Source organism: Chionomys nivalis, chromosome 7 (genome assembly GCF_950005125.1).
Source record: "Chionomys nivalis chromosome 7, mChiNiv1.1, whole genome shotgun sequence".
NCBI classification, from domain to species: Eukaryota; Metazoa; Chordata; class Mammalia; order Rodentia; family Cricetidae; genus Chionomys; species Chionomys nivalis.
The window spans coordinates 6,274,614-6,291,324 of record NC_080092.1 but is presented as its reverse complement, the minus strand read 5'-3'; the positions used below and the strand labels follow the sequence as shown (position 1 = coordinate 6,291,324).

The 16,711-nt window shown below is 51.8% G+C and overlaps 1 protein-coding gene across 3 annotated transcripts; it reads right to left on the bottom strand.

Moving 5' to 3' along the window:
• Positions 1–11,116, bottom strand: Carhsp1 (calcium regulated heat stable protein 1). Of its 3 annotated transcripts, none has more exons than XM_057774773.1 (4): positions 11,070–11,116; positions 2,965–3,132; positions 2,290–2,412; positions 1–1,608 (listed from the first exon to the last, which is right to left on the bottom strand). In XM_057774773.1, the coding sequence occupies exons 2-4, from the start codon at positions 3,123–3,125 to the stop codon at positions 1,446–1,448; spliced, it is 447 nt and encodes a 148-aa protein (XP_057630756.1). In that variant the 5' UTR covers positions 3,126–3,132; positions 11,070–11,116; the 3' UTR covers positions 1–1,445. The 3 variants fall into 3 exon arrangements, with proteins under 3 accessions (XP_057630756.1, XP_057630755.1, XP_057630757.1); XM_057774772.1 differs by lacking the exon at positions 11,070–11,116 and adding an exon at positions 8,684–8,935; XM_057774774.1 differs by lacking the exon at positions 11,070–11,116 and adding an exon at positions 5,774–5,799.
• Positions 11,117–16,711: the final 5,595 nt, after the last annotated feature.

Genomic DNA, 16,711 nt, shown 5'->3' with positions numbered 1-16,711 from the left:
CTCTGCAGTATTGGTACCCCTGTTCTGGCAAGAGTTCTCAATCCCACTTAAAAACTCCATTACACAACTACTATTATTTTTAAATCACAACTAAAGCCATAGCCAACCACCAAAAGAGTTTGAGGAGCAGTTTGCTTGAAACACCTACAGATCTACAGTGTTGCAGTGTGGGGCAAAACGGCTCTGGGGGAGAGTTTAAGCTATTTAATAAAATAAGTCAGCAGGGTGTGAAGGGACATCTCTGACCCCAGGAAGTAGGAAGCCAAGACATAAAGGGTGCTAAGAGTTTGAGGCTAGCCTAGGCTATATAGCAATATGGCAAACCCTACGTCAAAAAAAAAAAAAAAAAAAAAAAAAACCTGGCAGGCAGCGGCTTCAATGTAGCTCGGTGTGGTGTATTTGTCAGAGCTGTCTTAAAGAGGCCTTGCTTCCCCACCAAACGTATATATATTTCTCTTTCAACTCCTAACCGTGAAAGGCCATCAAAGTCCAAGTTCTGGGGTTTCTGCTAGCAGTGGAACCCAGAGCCCCGCACACGCTCGTCGAGTGCACTACTACTGAGCTACATCCCCAGCCCTTGTTTCTTGTTGTCTGGAGACAAGATTCTAGCCTAGGCTGGCCTAGAACTGTTCCAGCCTCCCAAGTGCAGAGCACCCTTCCCTGTCTACAGCTGGTCCTGCAGAGGCCTCTTCCTCACCCCCACAGCTCCCGTCAGCACTGGCTCAATGATAGGCTCAATGCCACAGAGAGGGGGTACCTTACACCTACAAGTAGAAAAGACCAGCATTCCCAGGGGTGGGGATCAGTCCTGAGTCAAAGAGTGCTGGACTAGAGCAGGGGCTTCTAAGGGTTGGAGTCTTTCCCAGAAGGTAGAGACACACCTGTTGTAAAGGCCCCAAGAGGCAAAGTCCCCTGAAAAGGTCCCCACATACATAAGCCGGCTTCCCTGGAACTAGCCAGACTGGCAATCAGAAGATGGATCTAACCTGGTCCCAAGTTAGACAGGGCATTGGGTCATGGAAGTCTCATAGGGCTGGTGACATCCCTCAGCGGGGAAAATAGATCCAGGGTTTTGTCTAGTTCCAGGAGGAGTACTTAGGGTTTGTCTGACCTGGGCAGGGCATTTGGGGAAATAGCAGGTTTAGCCTACCCGCCCTGGGCTGGAGCTGCACCCTCTTCACTCAGCCACGGCAGCAGGTCCCTCTCCTTTTCAAATGCTTTTAATGTTTTCAGACAGTGAGAGCTTGTTGCAATGGCTGGAGGCTGTGTTGGTGGCTGAGCACCCTCTGCCTGCCCACAACTCCCTTCTTCCAGGAAATGCTTGAAAGGGGCCATGCCGGCCTTGAGGCCCCATCTCACTTGGTAGAATGTTATATCCAGAGTGTCCTGCTCCTCCTCCCCCCCAGAGTCTCCCTCAAGCCCAGGAGAAGGGGTTCTTGCAGGTCCTAGGAGCTGATGACATGCCCGGACCAGGTCTCATGCTTGGTGCCTGGTGCCAGGTGGGTGATGACCACCTCTACAGCCTGCAGTTTCTCATTCTTGGGCGGGATAGAGCACATCTTATAGGTGACCTCGTCGCCTTCCACGGGAACATATTCCCCTTCCACACTGCAGGAGAGAAAGAGTGGTCATCAGAGCTGAGGAAATGGCTCCATCCAGAAAGTGCCTACCTTGTAAGCCTCAGTTCCTCAGTTCGGATCCCCAGCACCCGCGTAAAAGAGCTAGCACTTTATCACAGCAGAGGCTGCAACACAGCCCCCCTTCTTCTAGCTGGGCTTTGGGGGAAAAGGCTTTGCCTTCCATTGGCTGAGGGAGAATGGCTGTCAGGGTGTCAGTCACATGCCTAGCATGTGCCCTTAGCTTCGGACTCAGTCACCAGTTCAGCTAAAATGAAGTCAGGGCGGACAGGGTGCTCAGGTCAAAGAAGAAAGTCTAGATAGAAGTTCTAGTTAGGGTTCCTAGGAAACCCAAAAGCTGCTCAGGAGCCAAATAGGGAAGGGACTGCTGGGGGCTTTTGGGCCACACCCCAGACTCCTGCAGGCTTGCTGACAGGAAGGAAGAGCCTTAGTGACCAAGTGGCAGGAGAAGGGGCCCAGCCCTGTGCTTCCTTCCTGGAGCAGAAGAAACAGACAGCCCCAGCCTCACCAGGTCACTCCCCTGAGCCTCACAGGCTCCACATACACCCTCCTGCCCAGAACCTTCCCATCACACTATCCTATACAACATGGGTCCAGGACCACACCTCCTCTGCCCCGGCCCAGACCTCCAGCAACGTTACAGTGAACTCACTCAGAGATGTGTAGGAAGATGTCAGGACCACCATCAGCTGGGGTGATGAAGCCGTGGCCCTTGGACCGGCAGAAGCATTTACAGACTCCTTTGTAGACAGGGCCTTGTGAAGCCCGCACCGTCCTGACAGATAGGGAGATGTGAGGGGACACCCATCAGTCCTCTACAACAGCCACCCACTGCCCTGGGGTTACTCTCCTCGCTCTGGCTCCGAGAGACCTGGCTAGGGCCACCATGCATCGTCACACAGGCTTTGTGTACAAGCCTGGGAGCAAGTCACATGGAATTGTCGAAATGACTGGATAACTTTGGCACGTTTTCTCAGGTCTGTTTGTCCATCTGAGATAACACATACGGGAGCATTCCCTTCAAAAACTGTTAGGAACAGATCTGGCACCCACTCACAGGCCATAAAATCTACACCTGCCAGTGGCTGCCCAGACAACTGTCCCCCATACAACTGAGGAAGTCAAGGCCTCCTGGGAAAGAGGCCTCTGGCTAAAGCCTAGTGTTTCTCATGCGGGGGGGGGGGGGGGGGGGGGGTGACGCGAGGATGAGGATAGCTCCTGAGTTTGAAGGCACCTAGCACTTCTGTAGGAGACACCCAGAAAATAGATCCTGCATGCTCTGGTAGCAGCACCCATTTTGGAAGTGTGTGGCCAGCCCAAGACTTACGCCGAGAAAGTTCTTGTCCTGCGGGTGGGCAGAGGGCTAGGGACCACATTGCCTCGCAGCGGGGATGGAGAGCGATCCCGGGCCCGAGGAGTGTCCAGTAGCCCAACAGAAGTCTGATGTGTCGGGGGCTGCAATGGCGGCGGGGGAGGCTCAGATGACATGGCTGACCTACAGAGAGAAGTGGGCTCTCAGGGTCCTGCCTCAGAGGACTAGACAGGGCCCAGTCAGACTCCTGGAGACTCACTCTAGGTCACCTAGGCTCAGGTGTCTGCTCAGGTGCCAGCACTGGGCTCCCATAGCAACTACAAGCCTCCCTCCATCTCCACCGTGTAAGGAAATGCCAGGTCACGTGCTGGGGTGATAGCTCAGTCAGTAAAATACTTGTCACACAAGCAGGAGAACCCAGGTTTGATCCCCACAATGCATGTGTAATAGAGAAGCCTGGTATAGGGCTGGAGCTCAGCTGTCCAGAGTGCTTACTGCTCTTTTAGAGGACCCAAGTTCACTTGTATGTTGGACAATTCACAAGCACCAGTACTTCCAGCTCCAGGGGATCTGATGCCCGCTTCCAGCCTGCATCTGCACTCGCACGCACTTGTTTGTCAAGAGAGGTTTCTTGTTTGTTTGTTTGTTTTTCGAGACAGGGTTTTTCGGTAGTTTTGGAACCTGTCCTGGAACTAGCACTTGTAGACCAGGCTGGCCTCGAACTCACAGAGATCCGCCTGCCTCTGCCTCCCAAGTGCTGGGATTAAAGGCATGTGCCACCACCGCCTGTCAAGAGAGGGTTTCTCTGTGTAGCCTTGGCTATCCTGAAACTCGCTCTATAGACCATGCTGGCCTCCAACTCCCACCTGCTAGGATTAAAGTCGTTTGACACCATGGCCCAGCTAATAAATCTTCTAAAAGGCCAAGATGGTAGCGTGCGCTTGTAATCCCAGCACTAGGAAGGTGGAGGCAGGTGGATCCTGGCCAGCCAGCCTAGCCTAATCATGGAGCCCTAGGGCCCGGTGAGAGACTTTATCTCAAACACCTGGAAGAATAACAGTGGCGGTTATTCTCTGGTCACACACACACACACACACACACACACACACAACACACAGGGCGGGAGGGGGTATATGCCAGGTCACTCCCTATGGTAACCCCTCTATGTCCCCAACACAGACCCTGGCATGCTTAGGACACTTGGTAAATATTGTGAGAGGGAGGCAGTGCGGGACTTCAATGCCAAAAGCGCAAGTCACAGACCCCATTCCCTTCTCACCTGTCCCCCAGCCTGCAAGCACTCTCCCTTAGACTGCAGAGCACACCTAGGGCAGTTCACAGCCCAGCATGGCTCCCTGGGGGACTGACAGAAGAGCTCATGGCCAGGTGGGTTACCACTAAGGGTCCCCAGAGGAGGAACTCCTCCAGCAAACTCACACTTAGCCCCAGACACTACTCTCTGCCACGAGGTCACCAGAGTCTCTCGGTGACCCCTCAGGGACATTGAATTGAGGCAAGAGTTGAAGGCAGTGGCTCTTAGAGGCCAGCCACACCCGGGGTGGGAGTGGGGGGAGGCAAAAGGGCTGCTGCGGGCTCAAGGCAACTTGGACTAAACCGAGACCAACATTAAGAGGGGGTGGGGGAGACGACTGAAGGAGTGGAAGAGCACTGGCTGCTCTTCCAAACGTCCTGAGTTCAATTCCCAGCACCCACATGGTGGCTCACAACCATCTGTAATGAGATCCGATGCCCTCTTCTGGTGCGCCTGAAGACAGGTCACTCATATACATTAAATGATAAATATTTCTAAACAGAATATGGGCAGCATGGCCATTGTACACAGTGATCCAGGACAGGGGGACCAACCAGCCTTCGCTCAAGGTCAAGGACTCTTGGTCAGCCCTTAGGTAAGTCCTTTCCCCTTTCTGGACTTGGGAGTCAAACTCACACTCAGGGATGGAGATGGGGACAGCAAAGCCAAATACTCCAGCAGGGTCAGGAGAGCCAATGGGACAGGAACAGTCTGAGCAGGTTTGCTGACCCTGGATTGGTCTGTCAGATATGAAGAACTGTCTTCCAAACAGCCCAGCTACAGTTTGATTTTTGGTGTTGTGTTTAGGGTCCCCTATAGTCCACACGGGCCTCAACCTTCAAGTGCGATTTATGCGGTGTACTACCATGTCCAGCTTAGGTGGTGTGCAGCTCGAACCCGGGGCTATGTGCACACTGGGCAAGCACTCTGCCAGCTGGGCTGCATCCCCAGCCTCAGCTCTAGGTCCCTGGGTCAGCCCCGACCCTCCACCTGGAGTCCTGGGGCTCAGGGGAAGGAGGGTTACAAGGCGAGGGGGCCTCTTTGCCCACAGATTCGGACTTATCCTCCACACTCCCTGCCTCTCTCTGGGGACTCAGTCCTGCCTGGCTGGAAATGTGTCACTGGCCAGCCTTCAAGAGAAGTGACACAGCTACCTACTGACCTCTTAGCTGTGGCCCCAGCCAGGCAGGACCACGAGTCCAGAGAAGCCCCCACCTTGAAGAGGTCCTGGCTGCTGGCCTGCCGGTTGGGTCTCTAGCACAGGTCATAGAGTGCTAGAATGTTCCATTGCCGGGAGTTCTGCGAAGAAGGCTGGCCCAGAGCGGGAGAATGGCCCCACCCAGGCCTCTCTCAGCGGGTGAGACCACGCGGACCTGATGACATCAGCGTGAGGAGAACTGCCCTCCCTGTTTTAACCAGTCTTCCCGCCTCTCTCCTCCCCTCTCCCAGCCCCAGTCGGGGGACTCTTGAGTTCAGATCTTCCCACCTGCCAGCTGAGGGATCACTACTTACTCAACCTCTCAGGGCCTCAGTGGTTGTTTTTAATCTGAGAAATGGGAACTGTTCCAGCTTCACACCACTCATGACATGGAAATGAGGTGATGCATACGAGCACTGAGGGTAGAGCTCACTATGGCCACTAATGTAAGCTGCAATCACGTCACTCCACAAACATATCCAGTATGTGCCACAAGCCTGCTGAAAAAAGGGATAAGAAGGGATGGGGTGGAGGTGCAAGAGTCGGCGCTGGAGAAACAGTGGGAGAAGCTGGAATGTCGGGGCTTGCCTATGACGTGAGCGCTTTGGAGGCGGAGGCAAAAGGATCCTCTGGACCCGCCTGAGCTGGAGACCAAGAGCTCTGGGTTAGCCTAGGCTAGAGAACATCTCACGAAAAGAGACAGAGGGAGGCTGTTCTGGATACAGAAAGCAGGGTGTAAGGAGGCCCTGGAGGTGGGGGAGGCCTGCTGTGGTTCCAGGCCACGGAGCGCTGGGGAGTGGGGCAGGAGCAGGAAGTAAGGTTCAGAGGGCAGGGCCAGACCAGGAAGCAAGTTGCATCACCACGGCTGTCAGGCTGTCATCATCACCTCTCAGGCTTTGCACCTTCTGCCTGTCTGCTCACGCCCACCTCTCCAAGCTGATGAAGAAAGGCCCAAAGAGGTCTGCCTGGCTTTCCGCTCAAATCTCCTCACACCTCAAATCCAGCTTCTTCCTTGGTGTGTGTGGAGTGCCACACTCACCCCAACTACACAATGGAAGAAACTGGAACGCAGAAATGAAGGACTGAGCTAGGGTGGTAACTGGAGAGCTCCTCAGGTGACCCACAGGCTGTCCCACTACCCAGACCAACCACTCAGGAGGCTGAAAGGAAGTTGAGCCAGTGAGAGCCAGCCCACCAGCTGGTCCAGGAAGGGGACAAAGTCCAGCTGGGGCGGGGTAGGGGTATCCAGGAGGCTTCTCTGGCCTTGCATGTATACCAGAACATAGTCTACGGCAGCAGTCTGTCGCTTGTAGCTGAAACACCCCCAGCTCCCACTCCCACACCTAGCTCACCTAGCTCAGGCTATCTTGTTGCCCTCTACCTGCTCTCCCAGCAATACCAGGTGTCGCCCTGGAAAAGGTGCAGCCCACCCTCTGAGATGCTTTCCTGGGAGACTGAGCTGGATGGGGCTGAAGCTCTTGCTGGCAGGGGTCTGGGCTAGACCCTAGTGAGCCTCTGTCTGAGACAAATTCTGGCAAAATGAAGTGGCCAAGATGTTGTCGTGACTGTCAGACTAGGTACACAAAGGTGTTTATCTGTGTGTGACTATGTAGTGTAATGTGTACACGTATGTGTATGTGGGGGCATGTTTATGTACATGGTCATGTGAACACACATCTGCATGAAGGGATGTGCTTATGAGTATATGACCAAGTGGCTATATGTGTGTGTGTGTATGTGGGAAATAGGGGCAGAGTGCACACACCCATGTGTGCACAAGCTGAACGAGTGAATAGCACCTGTAACACCTGAGCCCCTCTGTTATACCTCTTTTGTTTTGAGACAAAGTCTCATGTAGGCCAGCTGGATGCAATCCCGGGCTTCCTGAATCCTAGGCAAGCACTCTACCAACGGAGCCACATCCTCAGCTGCGTACAGCATGCTCAGCACCACCATCATGTACCAGCAGAAACCTTCTAACCTTCAGTGGGGGTGGAGGGTGGGGACAGCACCAGCAGGATAAGACGCAAACCCCTACGCCAGACAAGCCCAACCTAGGGAGAGGCCCAGGACCTGGGGGGTAGGATGCCACACCCACCCTGACTGTTCACCAGGGAGAGGTGTCAGCCTCTTATCCTGAGAAATGTGGCAAAGGGGCCTTTAGCCAAAAATAGACGGGGAATTCTCCATAGGCCTTACAGCAAGTCCTGGAGGATTCTGGGAGCTCAAGCAGGCACCAGGCAGGCCTCCTCAGCCCTGTGCCAGGGATGTGCCAAGCCCTGCACTTTCTGTGCTCTTGGCCTTAAAGCCCCCAGCTTCCAACATTCCAGCTTTTCAGTATTTTGAGTCAGGATCTTACACTGCATAGCCCAAGTTGTCCTCAATCTCATGGCAATCCTCCTGCCTCAGCCTTCCTGGTACTAAGAGTACGGGCATGCTGTGAGCCATCACACGCAGCTGGGAAATCTTTTGAGCTGGGGAGCCAGGTGCTTACCAGACTAGTGAGAGGAATATGGTTTATGGCTCCTCAAAGACAGGAAAATGGAGAATTAGGGAACAAGAGCTTGGGTAAGCTTGAGGCTTCATCCTTGTGCAAGGCCAGAACCTCTTAAAGCCTGTTCTGCACACTAGGGAATCTTGTGTGGGTCTGTGGCCAGGGAAGGCTAGTGCTGAACATTGGACTGGGACACTTTCCAGTCCAGAGCCTGGCCACTGCTGGCAGGGAAGTAGGTTAAAGACTCAGGCAAAGGAACAAAGCAGGCCAAGCGAACTTCCAAGACCCTGCCATGGATCGGGAAGCCAGTGCTTTTTCTGATATCATAGGGGCTTCATGGGCACCGGGTGTTAGAATCCCCTTCCTGCTAGCCTCCCAGGTAAGCACATCACCATTTCCCTGTCCCATGAGAAAACTGACAATAGATTCAGCAGCTGGGGCTTCTCCCACTTCAGTGCCTCCCAGGAATCTCTGGCCGACATCCAAAAGCAAACTCCAACTCCACAGATGGCGGCAGAGTTAATATCACTTTGCTTGGTCAGTTAGTTGGGGATGGATGGGCAGCTGGTCGCTTTTCTGGTGCTGGGACGCAGGATCTGTGGTCCTAGCAGTGAGCTGCTCCCCCACCCCCAAGACGGCCTTTCCAAGGGGCTCCCAAAGAGACAGCTGCCACTAAACTATCCAGCTAGGAAGAGGCAGGCCCTCTGGGGGAGGGGACAGGCACACTCACCCAGCACAAGCAAACTGCACAGGGTCAGGGTTCCAGAAGATTGCAAGGTTCATCTTCACCCCTACCCAGCCAGGCCACAGTCTAACAGAAAAGAGCCCATAGCCATGGACAGGGAAGGACCTATCAGCTCAACTGGACACAGGCATCCGGGAAGACATAGGAGTAGAGACGGAGCCTGAGGCTCCTCGGCAGGCAGTGCAGCCGGGCTGGCTAGCCACACGCTGCTCCATTGTTCTGGGGAAGAGTGGATTCTGTGCGTGCAGAAGGGAGGGACACCAGGGGCGGGGCCATGAAACAGAAGAGCTAACAGCCAGGGATGAGGAGAGGAGCGACTATCCCGTCTCCCTCCAGCAGGCCAGCAGGGAAACCCCACCCTTGAGTGCCGGGAAGCTGGAAGCTCCAGGAACCCAAAGCAGTCTATCCCAATAATGTCGCCTCAAGAACTCCCACAGGAACACCCATCCTCGGGACAGAAGCCACCACTGCCCTAGGGCTCTGCTTGAGAGTACCCCACCCCAGGCCAAGTGGACCCTGTTCTTCGTCAAACCTAGCCCTGAAATCCTCCTCCCAACATTCTGCTCCACCCTCTCCCATCTTCTCCTAGGCGCCAGTTCCCTGCCTCAGTTTGGACAGGGACCGTGCAAGCCAGTAGCTCAAACTGTAGCGCCAGCGCCAGTCACAATTCAGAACAGGAGGTGAGCTTAATAACGATGGACCCCTGGTTTGCACGGTCACACTGGGGCCATGGGAAGAACCCTTCCCTCCCGCAGCTGCCAGCTAATTCTTGCCCTAGCACTCAGTAGGACAAAGAAAACCAGCCCGCCGTCGTCATCGTCTCCCCCCCACCCCCGCCACCCCAGGCTGGGCTAACAGCTTACTCAGATCCCAACACAGCAAAGATCCTGTTCTCACCCTGGGGAGTGAGAAGAGTGGAGGGTGTAACGGCCCATGGTTCCATCCAGGCTGTCACTCAAGAGGAGATGGCGGAGGGAGGTCAGACTCTGAGGAGACAGGTCCCAGAGCAGAGGATGGCTGGGCTGAGGCTTAAAGGACCCCAGTTAGGGACACCGCATACAGAGTCACAAAGCAGCCAGAGAAAGAAGGTCCTGTTGAAAAGTTTGAGCCCAACAGGACAAAGACTGGGGATGTGGGAATATTTTAAGCACCAATTTGTGGATTGGTTTTAAGCATTGTTTTTGTTTAACCGGTTTGGTGTTTGAAGGGAGGGTCTTGCTTACTATGTGGACAAGTTTCTCTGCTTTAAGCCTCCCAAATGCTGGGAATCATTTACAGGTGTAAGCATTTACAGCAACTGGCCTTGAACTTGTTATGGAGACAAGGATGACCCTAAACTTCTGACTCCTACTTCTCTCCACCTCTCCGGTGCGGGACTGCAGGTATAACCCAACACTACTGATTTAATGAACCAATTGTTCTCGCACTCTCCCTCTGGCTTCAGCTTGGAGAACAGACTAACAGCACCAAGAGTTGGCCACAGGCAGGGGATGGCAGAATAACCAGCAGGAATAAAAAGTAGCTCCTATTTACCGGGCACTTGGGCTAGCCAGCTACCCTCTATTCCCCCACACACCCCTTGCTGGTAGAAAAGGTTATTTATGTATTCCAGTCGGCAGAGGCGGTCCCCTATTTTGCAAAGAGGCACCTCCACCTCTCAGAACGCAGACCCTGCAAGAGAGGGTTGATCTACAGTTCATCCTGCACAGACCTACACTGCAACCCCAGAAAAGCAGTGGACTCACAGCCTGGCTTTTTAAATAAAAATCAAAACCCAGCCTTGCATTTCCGGCTTCTAAAGGCCGCCAGCGCGGGTTAAGTTTTCCTCTGCGCCCTAGCGCCCCCTCTCCCCATCCCCGCGACAACACCGAGAGTGCGCCCAGCCGCTCCGCCTCCCCAGAAGAGGCCAACTGCGAGGGGCCAGGGCGGCTCCCCATCTCCCGGCCTGGCTACTGTCCCGCCGCCCAGCACGAAGCTGGCAAGGCCCGACCCGTCGGGGACCGCTCCGCCTCCAGCTAGCTGAGAGTCCCCAGAACCTCCAGTCCGCCGGAAAGCACGCGGCGGGGGGGGGGGGGCACGCTCAAAACAGGTGGCCTAGCGGTAGTACTACCCGAAGTCCCGCAGGGACACCTCCTACTGCGGCCACACCTACCCGTGTCCCCTTAGGGAGGGTGAGTAACCCGCGCTCCCCAAACTAGCCCGGGCGACTGGGGCATGTCCTGGGAGAGACCCAGCGCGGAGCTGGAGAGCCGAAAGACCCCGCAGTGGGGGGATCAGGAGAGCAGAGCAAGCCTCGGCCCTGTCCCCGCGGCTCCCAGGAATCCTATGCTCCACCACGCCCTTCCCTGGAGTCCCGGGAACAGCAGCTCACCTGACGACACGTTCGACTTCTCCAGCTGCTGGACTCAGACTGCTCAAACAGAGCTGAGCGGGGGGCGTGGCCGCCGGGCAGGGTGGAGCACGGGACCACGCCTCCTAGAGCTCCCGACCAATGAACGCACGTCCCGGAACGCGGGACTGGGCCGGCTGGCGGGGGAGACGAGAGCTGCGCAGTTGCTGCCGCGGGACCTTTGTGTTGACGCCCCGCGGGCTTGAGCGCGGGATGCGCGCCCCGGACTTGGCTGGATGTGTCCTCCCCACACCGGGCTGCGGATGCCCAGTGTCGGTCCAGTGCCCGGGAAAGAGGCACAATCGGGTCTCCACGTTCCGTGCCTGCCCCCCCCCTCGGCACAATTCCAATCCGCACCTGCCCTTGACTAGAGATAAGCCCAGCGCCAGAGTTCTTGCAGAAACTACGAGCTAGAGACAGAGAAACATCAAAACAAGGCAGGAGGGAAGCTGTTGTTTTGTTTTTTTTTCATTGGCTAATTAATTTATTCTCCGCCGGCTGATTTTGAAACAGGCTGGCCTCAGTCTCCCTCATGGATTTGGAGTGAGATGCATTTCTACTGAATCCTTGAACCTTTATTTGTGGACGTAAAGGGTGTTGTTTCCAATTCGCAGAAGAGGAAACTCACAGAGACTGTGATCTATCTCAACAACCAAAACGGAGAACAGCCCCTCAGCGTGACCCCAGGGTCAGTTTCATATTTCCTAGGCGTGGGAAAGGGGTACCTTCTAGGTGTGGTGGGCAATAGGCCCCAGGAGTCCTTGCTGAAACCCTCTAACTACACCCCAGTATGCTGAGCCACCTAGAAAACTAACAAAGCTCAGGGCTCTCGTTTTCTTCAGCGGTGGGACTAGAAAATGGTATAGTCACCTTGGGGGAAGAAAAGGCAGACCTGCTGGGCGATGGTGGCGCGCGCCTTTAATTCCAGCACTCGGGAGGCAGAGGCAGGCGGATCTCTGTGAGTTCGAGACCAGCCTGGTCTACAAGAGCTAGTTCCAGGACAGGCTCCAAAGCCACAGAGAAACCCTGTCTCGAAAAACCAAAAAAAAAAAAAAAAAAAAAAGAAAGAAAGAAAGAAAGAAAGAAAGAAAGAGAAAAAGAAAAGGCAGACCTAAGAGTTAAGCACTGTCCCATTCCCAGGCTTGTACTCAAGAGAACTGAAGTGTATAGGTACACAAACTTTGTCATACGCAGACGTGGTCAGTTTCTATTTATTTATTTTTGAGGCAGTCTCCTGTAGCCCAGGATGATAGCTAATCATGATTGTCACGCTTACTGAATCTGCAGTCACCCAAGAGACAAGCCTTTGGGCACGTTTTCTTGTTTAGGACAATTGAAGTGAGAAGAGCCACCCTAACTGCAGGTAGCAGCAGTGAAACCTTTTGCTTTGCCAGCTTGCTTTTCTGTCTCAATGGTAAGTGCATCTACTCTGTGGCCGTTGCTGCCGCTGCCGTCACCATCCTGGAACCCAGCATCTTCCCCCTTGCAATCTAGAACAAAGACCAGTGACTCTCCCAAAACCCTCCAGACTTCAATGCCAGGGCTGGCGTTCTGATCGTCCTCTATTGCTCTGAACCTCGTGGCTTTGCAGCAGGGTCTCTCATTAGTCCAGACTCTTGCCATTTCGGCTAAGCTAACTGACCAGCAAGCTTGTGGGATTCACTTATCTCGACCCCAGTACCAGGGCTGCAGGTATGTACAGCCACACCCGGTTATTCATGCGGGTGCTGAGGATTCCACTAGGGCCCTGTTGCTTGCAGAGCATGCACTGTTACCCACAGTGCATTTCTCCCCAGCCCTGTGATGTTCTGCTCTATTTTACTTTATATCACTATATACAATAAGAGCAAATATCAAGTATTGTCCAGGGAAAAGAAGAGGCAAAAACATACATAAAAATTAGAATTACGGCCAGTGGTGGTGTACGCCTTTAATTACAGCACTCGGGAGGCAGAGGCAGGCAGATCTTTGTGAGTTCGAGGCCAGCCTGGTCTACAAGAGCTAGTTCCAGGTCAGGCTCCAAAGCTACAGAGAAATCCTGTCTCGAAAAAAAATTAGAATTACAACCAGCATGAACATCATCAAACAAGAAATATATGCTAAATGTTTCCATGGTTATCCTATCCTAAGAAGACTAAGTCTTATATTTAAAATGACTTGACTAAGTCATGAGAGGAAAGTAACTATGACTATCTAGTCTTCAACCCCATCAAAGAACTGAGAAGGGAAATAATATTACTTGAGTAAACAGGAAGCGCAATCAAGCAGCTTCCAAAAGATGCAAGAAATGACAGAGACAACTGGCTGCCTGAGCAATCACCCAAAGTCTCATTTGCAGTGTTGGGGCAACCAACATTGGCTAAGGCCTAACAGACCATTTTCAGAGGTAGGAAAATTTGAAACACCGTTTTACCCTTACAGAATCCTAAGTTATTTAAATGCCATATTCTGCAGTTCTTTGAAGTGGTTGGAGATTGCCCATCTATGCAGAATGCAGTCTCTGTGCATCTAAATAACCTGATTAGTCTAACTGTAAGTATGATAAACATGAATGACTATTGACCTGTAATTCTTAATACCTATATAGCTTAAAGATATACAAGAATCTACACAGATATAAATTGTCTATAAATAATAGCTCACAAGTAATCTCACTTTTACTATTATTATTAGTGTAAGCTCACACTAATCTACCATCCCATCCCATCCATTCCCCCTTTTTTTTCCTTAAGAAAGACCATGACTCTGACCATTAACCATTTATAATCAACTCTTTTAAAATAAAAATAAACAGCCGGGCGGTGGTGGCGCACGCCTTTAATCCCAGCACTTGGGAGGCAGAGGCAGGCGGATCTCTGTGAGTTCGAGACCAGCCTGGTCTACAAGAGCTAGTTCCAGGACAGGCTCCAAAACCACAGAGAAACCCTGTCTCGAAAAACAAAAAAAAAATAAAAAATAAAAAAAATAAAAAATAAACATTTATAAACAATCATTTTGGGAATTTGGGCATAGTTTTCTCCAAACTGCTTCCTGTTTGTTGGGTAAAGTATTTTTAGGAGTTCATGGAGATCTTTCAGGGGATCTTGTTCCATTAAACCACATTAGCCTGGAAGGAATCCACAGGTTCTCATCTTCTGTGGAAACAAAAGCAGAACCTCTTTTCCAAAGTAACAAATTCTTAGATTCAAATTTAGAAGTCAAGACACCTTTAAAATATATATGTTGGTTTAGCGTAGCAGCCCCCAGAATCAAATGTCTCTCTGCAGTGAAAAAATTTATTTATTTATTAAATATACAGTGGTCTGCCTGCATATTTCATTACAGATGGTTGTGAGCCACCATTGGTTGCTGGGAATTGAACTCAGGACCTTTGGAAGTGCAGCCAGTGCTCTTAACCTCTGAGCCATCTCTCCAGCCAGTGAAAAAATTTAAACACAATAATATACATAATCCAGACTCTCTGTGTATATTCAATCTTTATGTGTCTTCTCTTTACTCCTTTAATCTGTGACTGTCTGTACTCTTTTATATTACTTTTACTGTCTCTTTAAAGATTTTGTTTTATTTTTAAAAACTATTTCTTTTTGTAACTATCTATACTTTTTTTCTTCTTTCTCCCAAGTCTACGTACATTTTTTTAAACACACTGTGTCTCATTTAGAGGTCTTCTATGTCTGAATCTGTCTTTATTGCAATCTGTAATCATTTTCTGACCAGGAGTGCCTCTTAAAATGCTAAATGGCATGGCTAGATTTAAGACTGCTTTGCCGTTTGGCTCCACCCAGTTCAACATGGCAGAGATACGTTCACCACCAACTCTGTGAGCCATGCTCGCTGCCCCAGCTCCAGGGACGCGGTGGGTCTATGTCACCATTAAGCAGCTTGGATCACTCTCTTCACAATCCCCATTTAAATGCTCCATAACAGGACCTCCTGAAAAAGCCAGAGCCATTCCATGATGCCAGCATGAACCAGGAAGCCCACTTTTAAAGAAGCCACACTGCTGCTTGCAGCCAGCAAACAGAGCCTATTTGAAAAAAAAAAAAAAATGTAGCTACCAAGAAGCTGAGCTTGGCTCCCATTTTTGTGGGTCTAGAAGCCCTGTTTTTTTTTTTTTAGTAAACTTTTTTAGGCCTTGTGTGGATCCATACCCCAGACAGTGGGTGCCAATTTGTTGGCACACAAAAGAGTTCCATTATAGCACAAAATGGAGTATAACAAAGGTTTATTAATCTGGGGATAAATTCACAGAAAGAGTAGTGACCTGCAGTTCTCTGTGTGTTCTGGGAACTAGAACCGAGTCCAGCAGCCATGAGGCCGGCACACGCTTTTCATTTTCATTTATAGTGCATAAGACCGCACCCAAAGTGGGCTGGTTTCTTAAAGGCTGTTGGCTGAAGGAGTTCCCACGACACACATGCATCTGGAGAGAACAATTTTCATTTTTATAGAGGTCCCAGGGATTGAACTCAAGTCACCAGGTTTGCATGGCAAGCAAATTTACACACTGAGCCATCTCACTGACTCTTTTTTTTTTTTTTTTGAAATTGGGGTCTCATGTAGCCCAGGCTAGCCTTGATTCTGTTATGTACCTGAGGATGGCCTCAAACTTATGACTCTCTTGCTCCAGCCTCCCATATGTCAGGATCACAGACATATGTCACCAAACATGAGTCTCTCTCATTATTTTAAGGCCACAGCATCTCCTAAAGCATCTGTGATCAGGGTGAAGAGGTCCCATTCAGCGGGCACATGGAGCGCAGGGACAGGTAGTAGGTGGGGAATCTGGGGCTCTTCATATGCCAGGGGAGCAGTGTGAGCAGCACCTAGCTCAGTACCTCAGTAAGGCGCTCGCACTGTCAAAATGCCAGTGTGGAGATAGAATGTGGACACGTGGCCAGCCTGGTTCTAGGAAAAGAGATGATGATGAGATGACAACTTGCTTTTGATTATATCTTTATTTTGTGTGTTATGTGTGTGGACACATGTGACCAAGGATTGAACTCAGGATGTCAGTTTTGACAGCAAACACCTTTACCTGCTAACCTATTGGCTTTTTCGGTTTCATTTTGGCACACTCCTCACTGTGACCGTAGGACGAACTGCAGCTACCCAGTTCTGAGCCTCGTTATGCCCCACGCTGACGAAGCACCCTCCCTTCTGTCACAGGGTGCTGTTCCATTGCACCTCTCCAGCCCTCACACCAGGAGTTGGACCTGGGCCCCTAGCACGTGCCAAAGTGTGACCTCTGCAAGTCATTGAGGACAAATCCCCCTGCCCAGGAAATAAACCACTTCACCCAGGCTCTCGGAATGCCCACTTCCCCCGCCCAGTGCCTTTGTCTCTGTTGGAGACTTACTTCTGGATGGTCACTTTCCTGTCCTTAGCCCACATCTGCCCCTTTTCAAGGCAGCATGTCATCTAAAAACAGGAGTCCCAGCCCACACACACGTCCCTCTGCATACTGCAGTGCAGGGGCATCTTAAGGCTTTTTTGGTTTGTTTTGCAGCCCCACCCCACCCCACCCCATAGGTAGCTAAGGAAGACCAGGCTCTCATACTCACAGAGATCTGCCTGCCTCTGCCCATCAACTGCTGAGATTTAAAGACATGTACCCCTCGACA

Coding starts and splice junctions, on each gene's coding strand:
- Carhsp1 (XM_057774772.1), bottom strand. CDS start 8,736: ATGAACCTTGCAATCTTCTGGAACCCTGACCCTGTGCAGTTTGCTTGT. Junction 2,413..2,964: donor AGGACAAGAACTTTCTCGGC/GTAAGTCTTGGG, acceptor CCTATCTGTCAG/GACGGTGCGGGCTTCACAAG. Junction 1,609..2,289: donor ATCTTCCTACACATCTCTGA/GTGAGTTCACTG, acceptor TCTCTCCTGCAG/TGTGGAAGGGGAATATGTTC.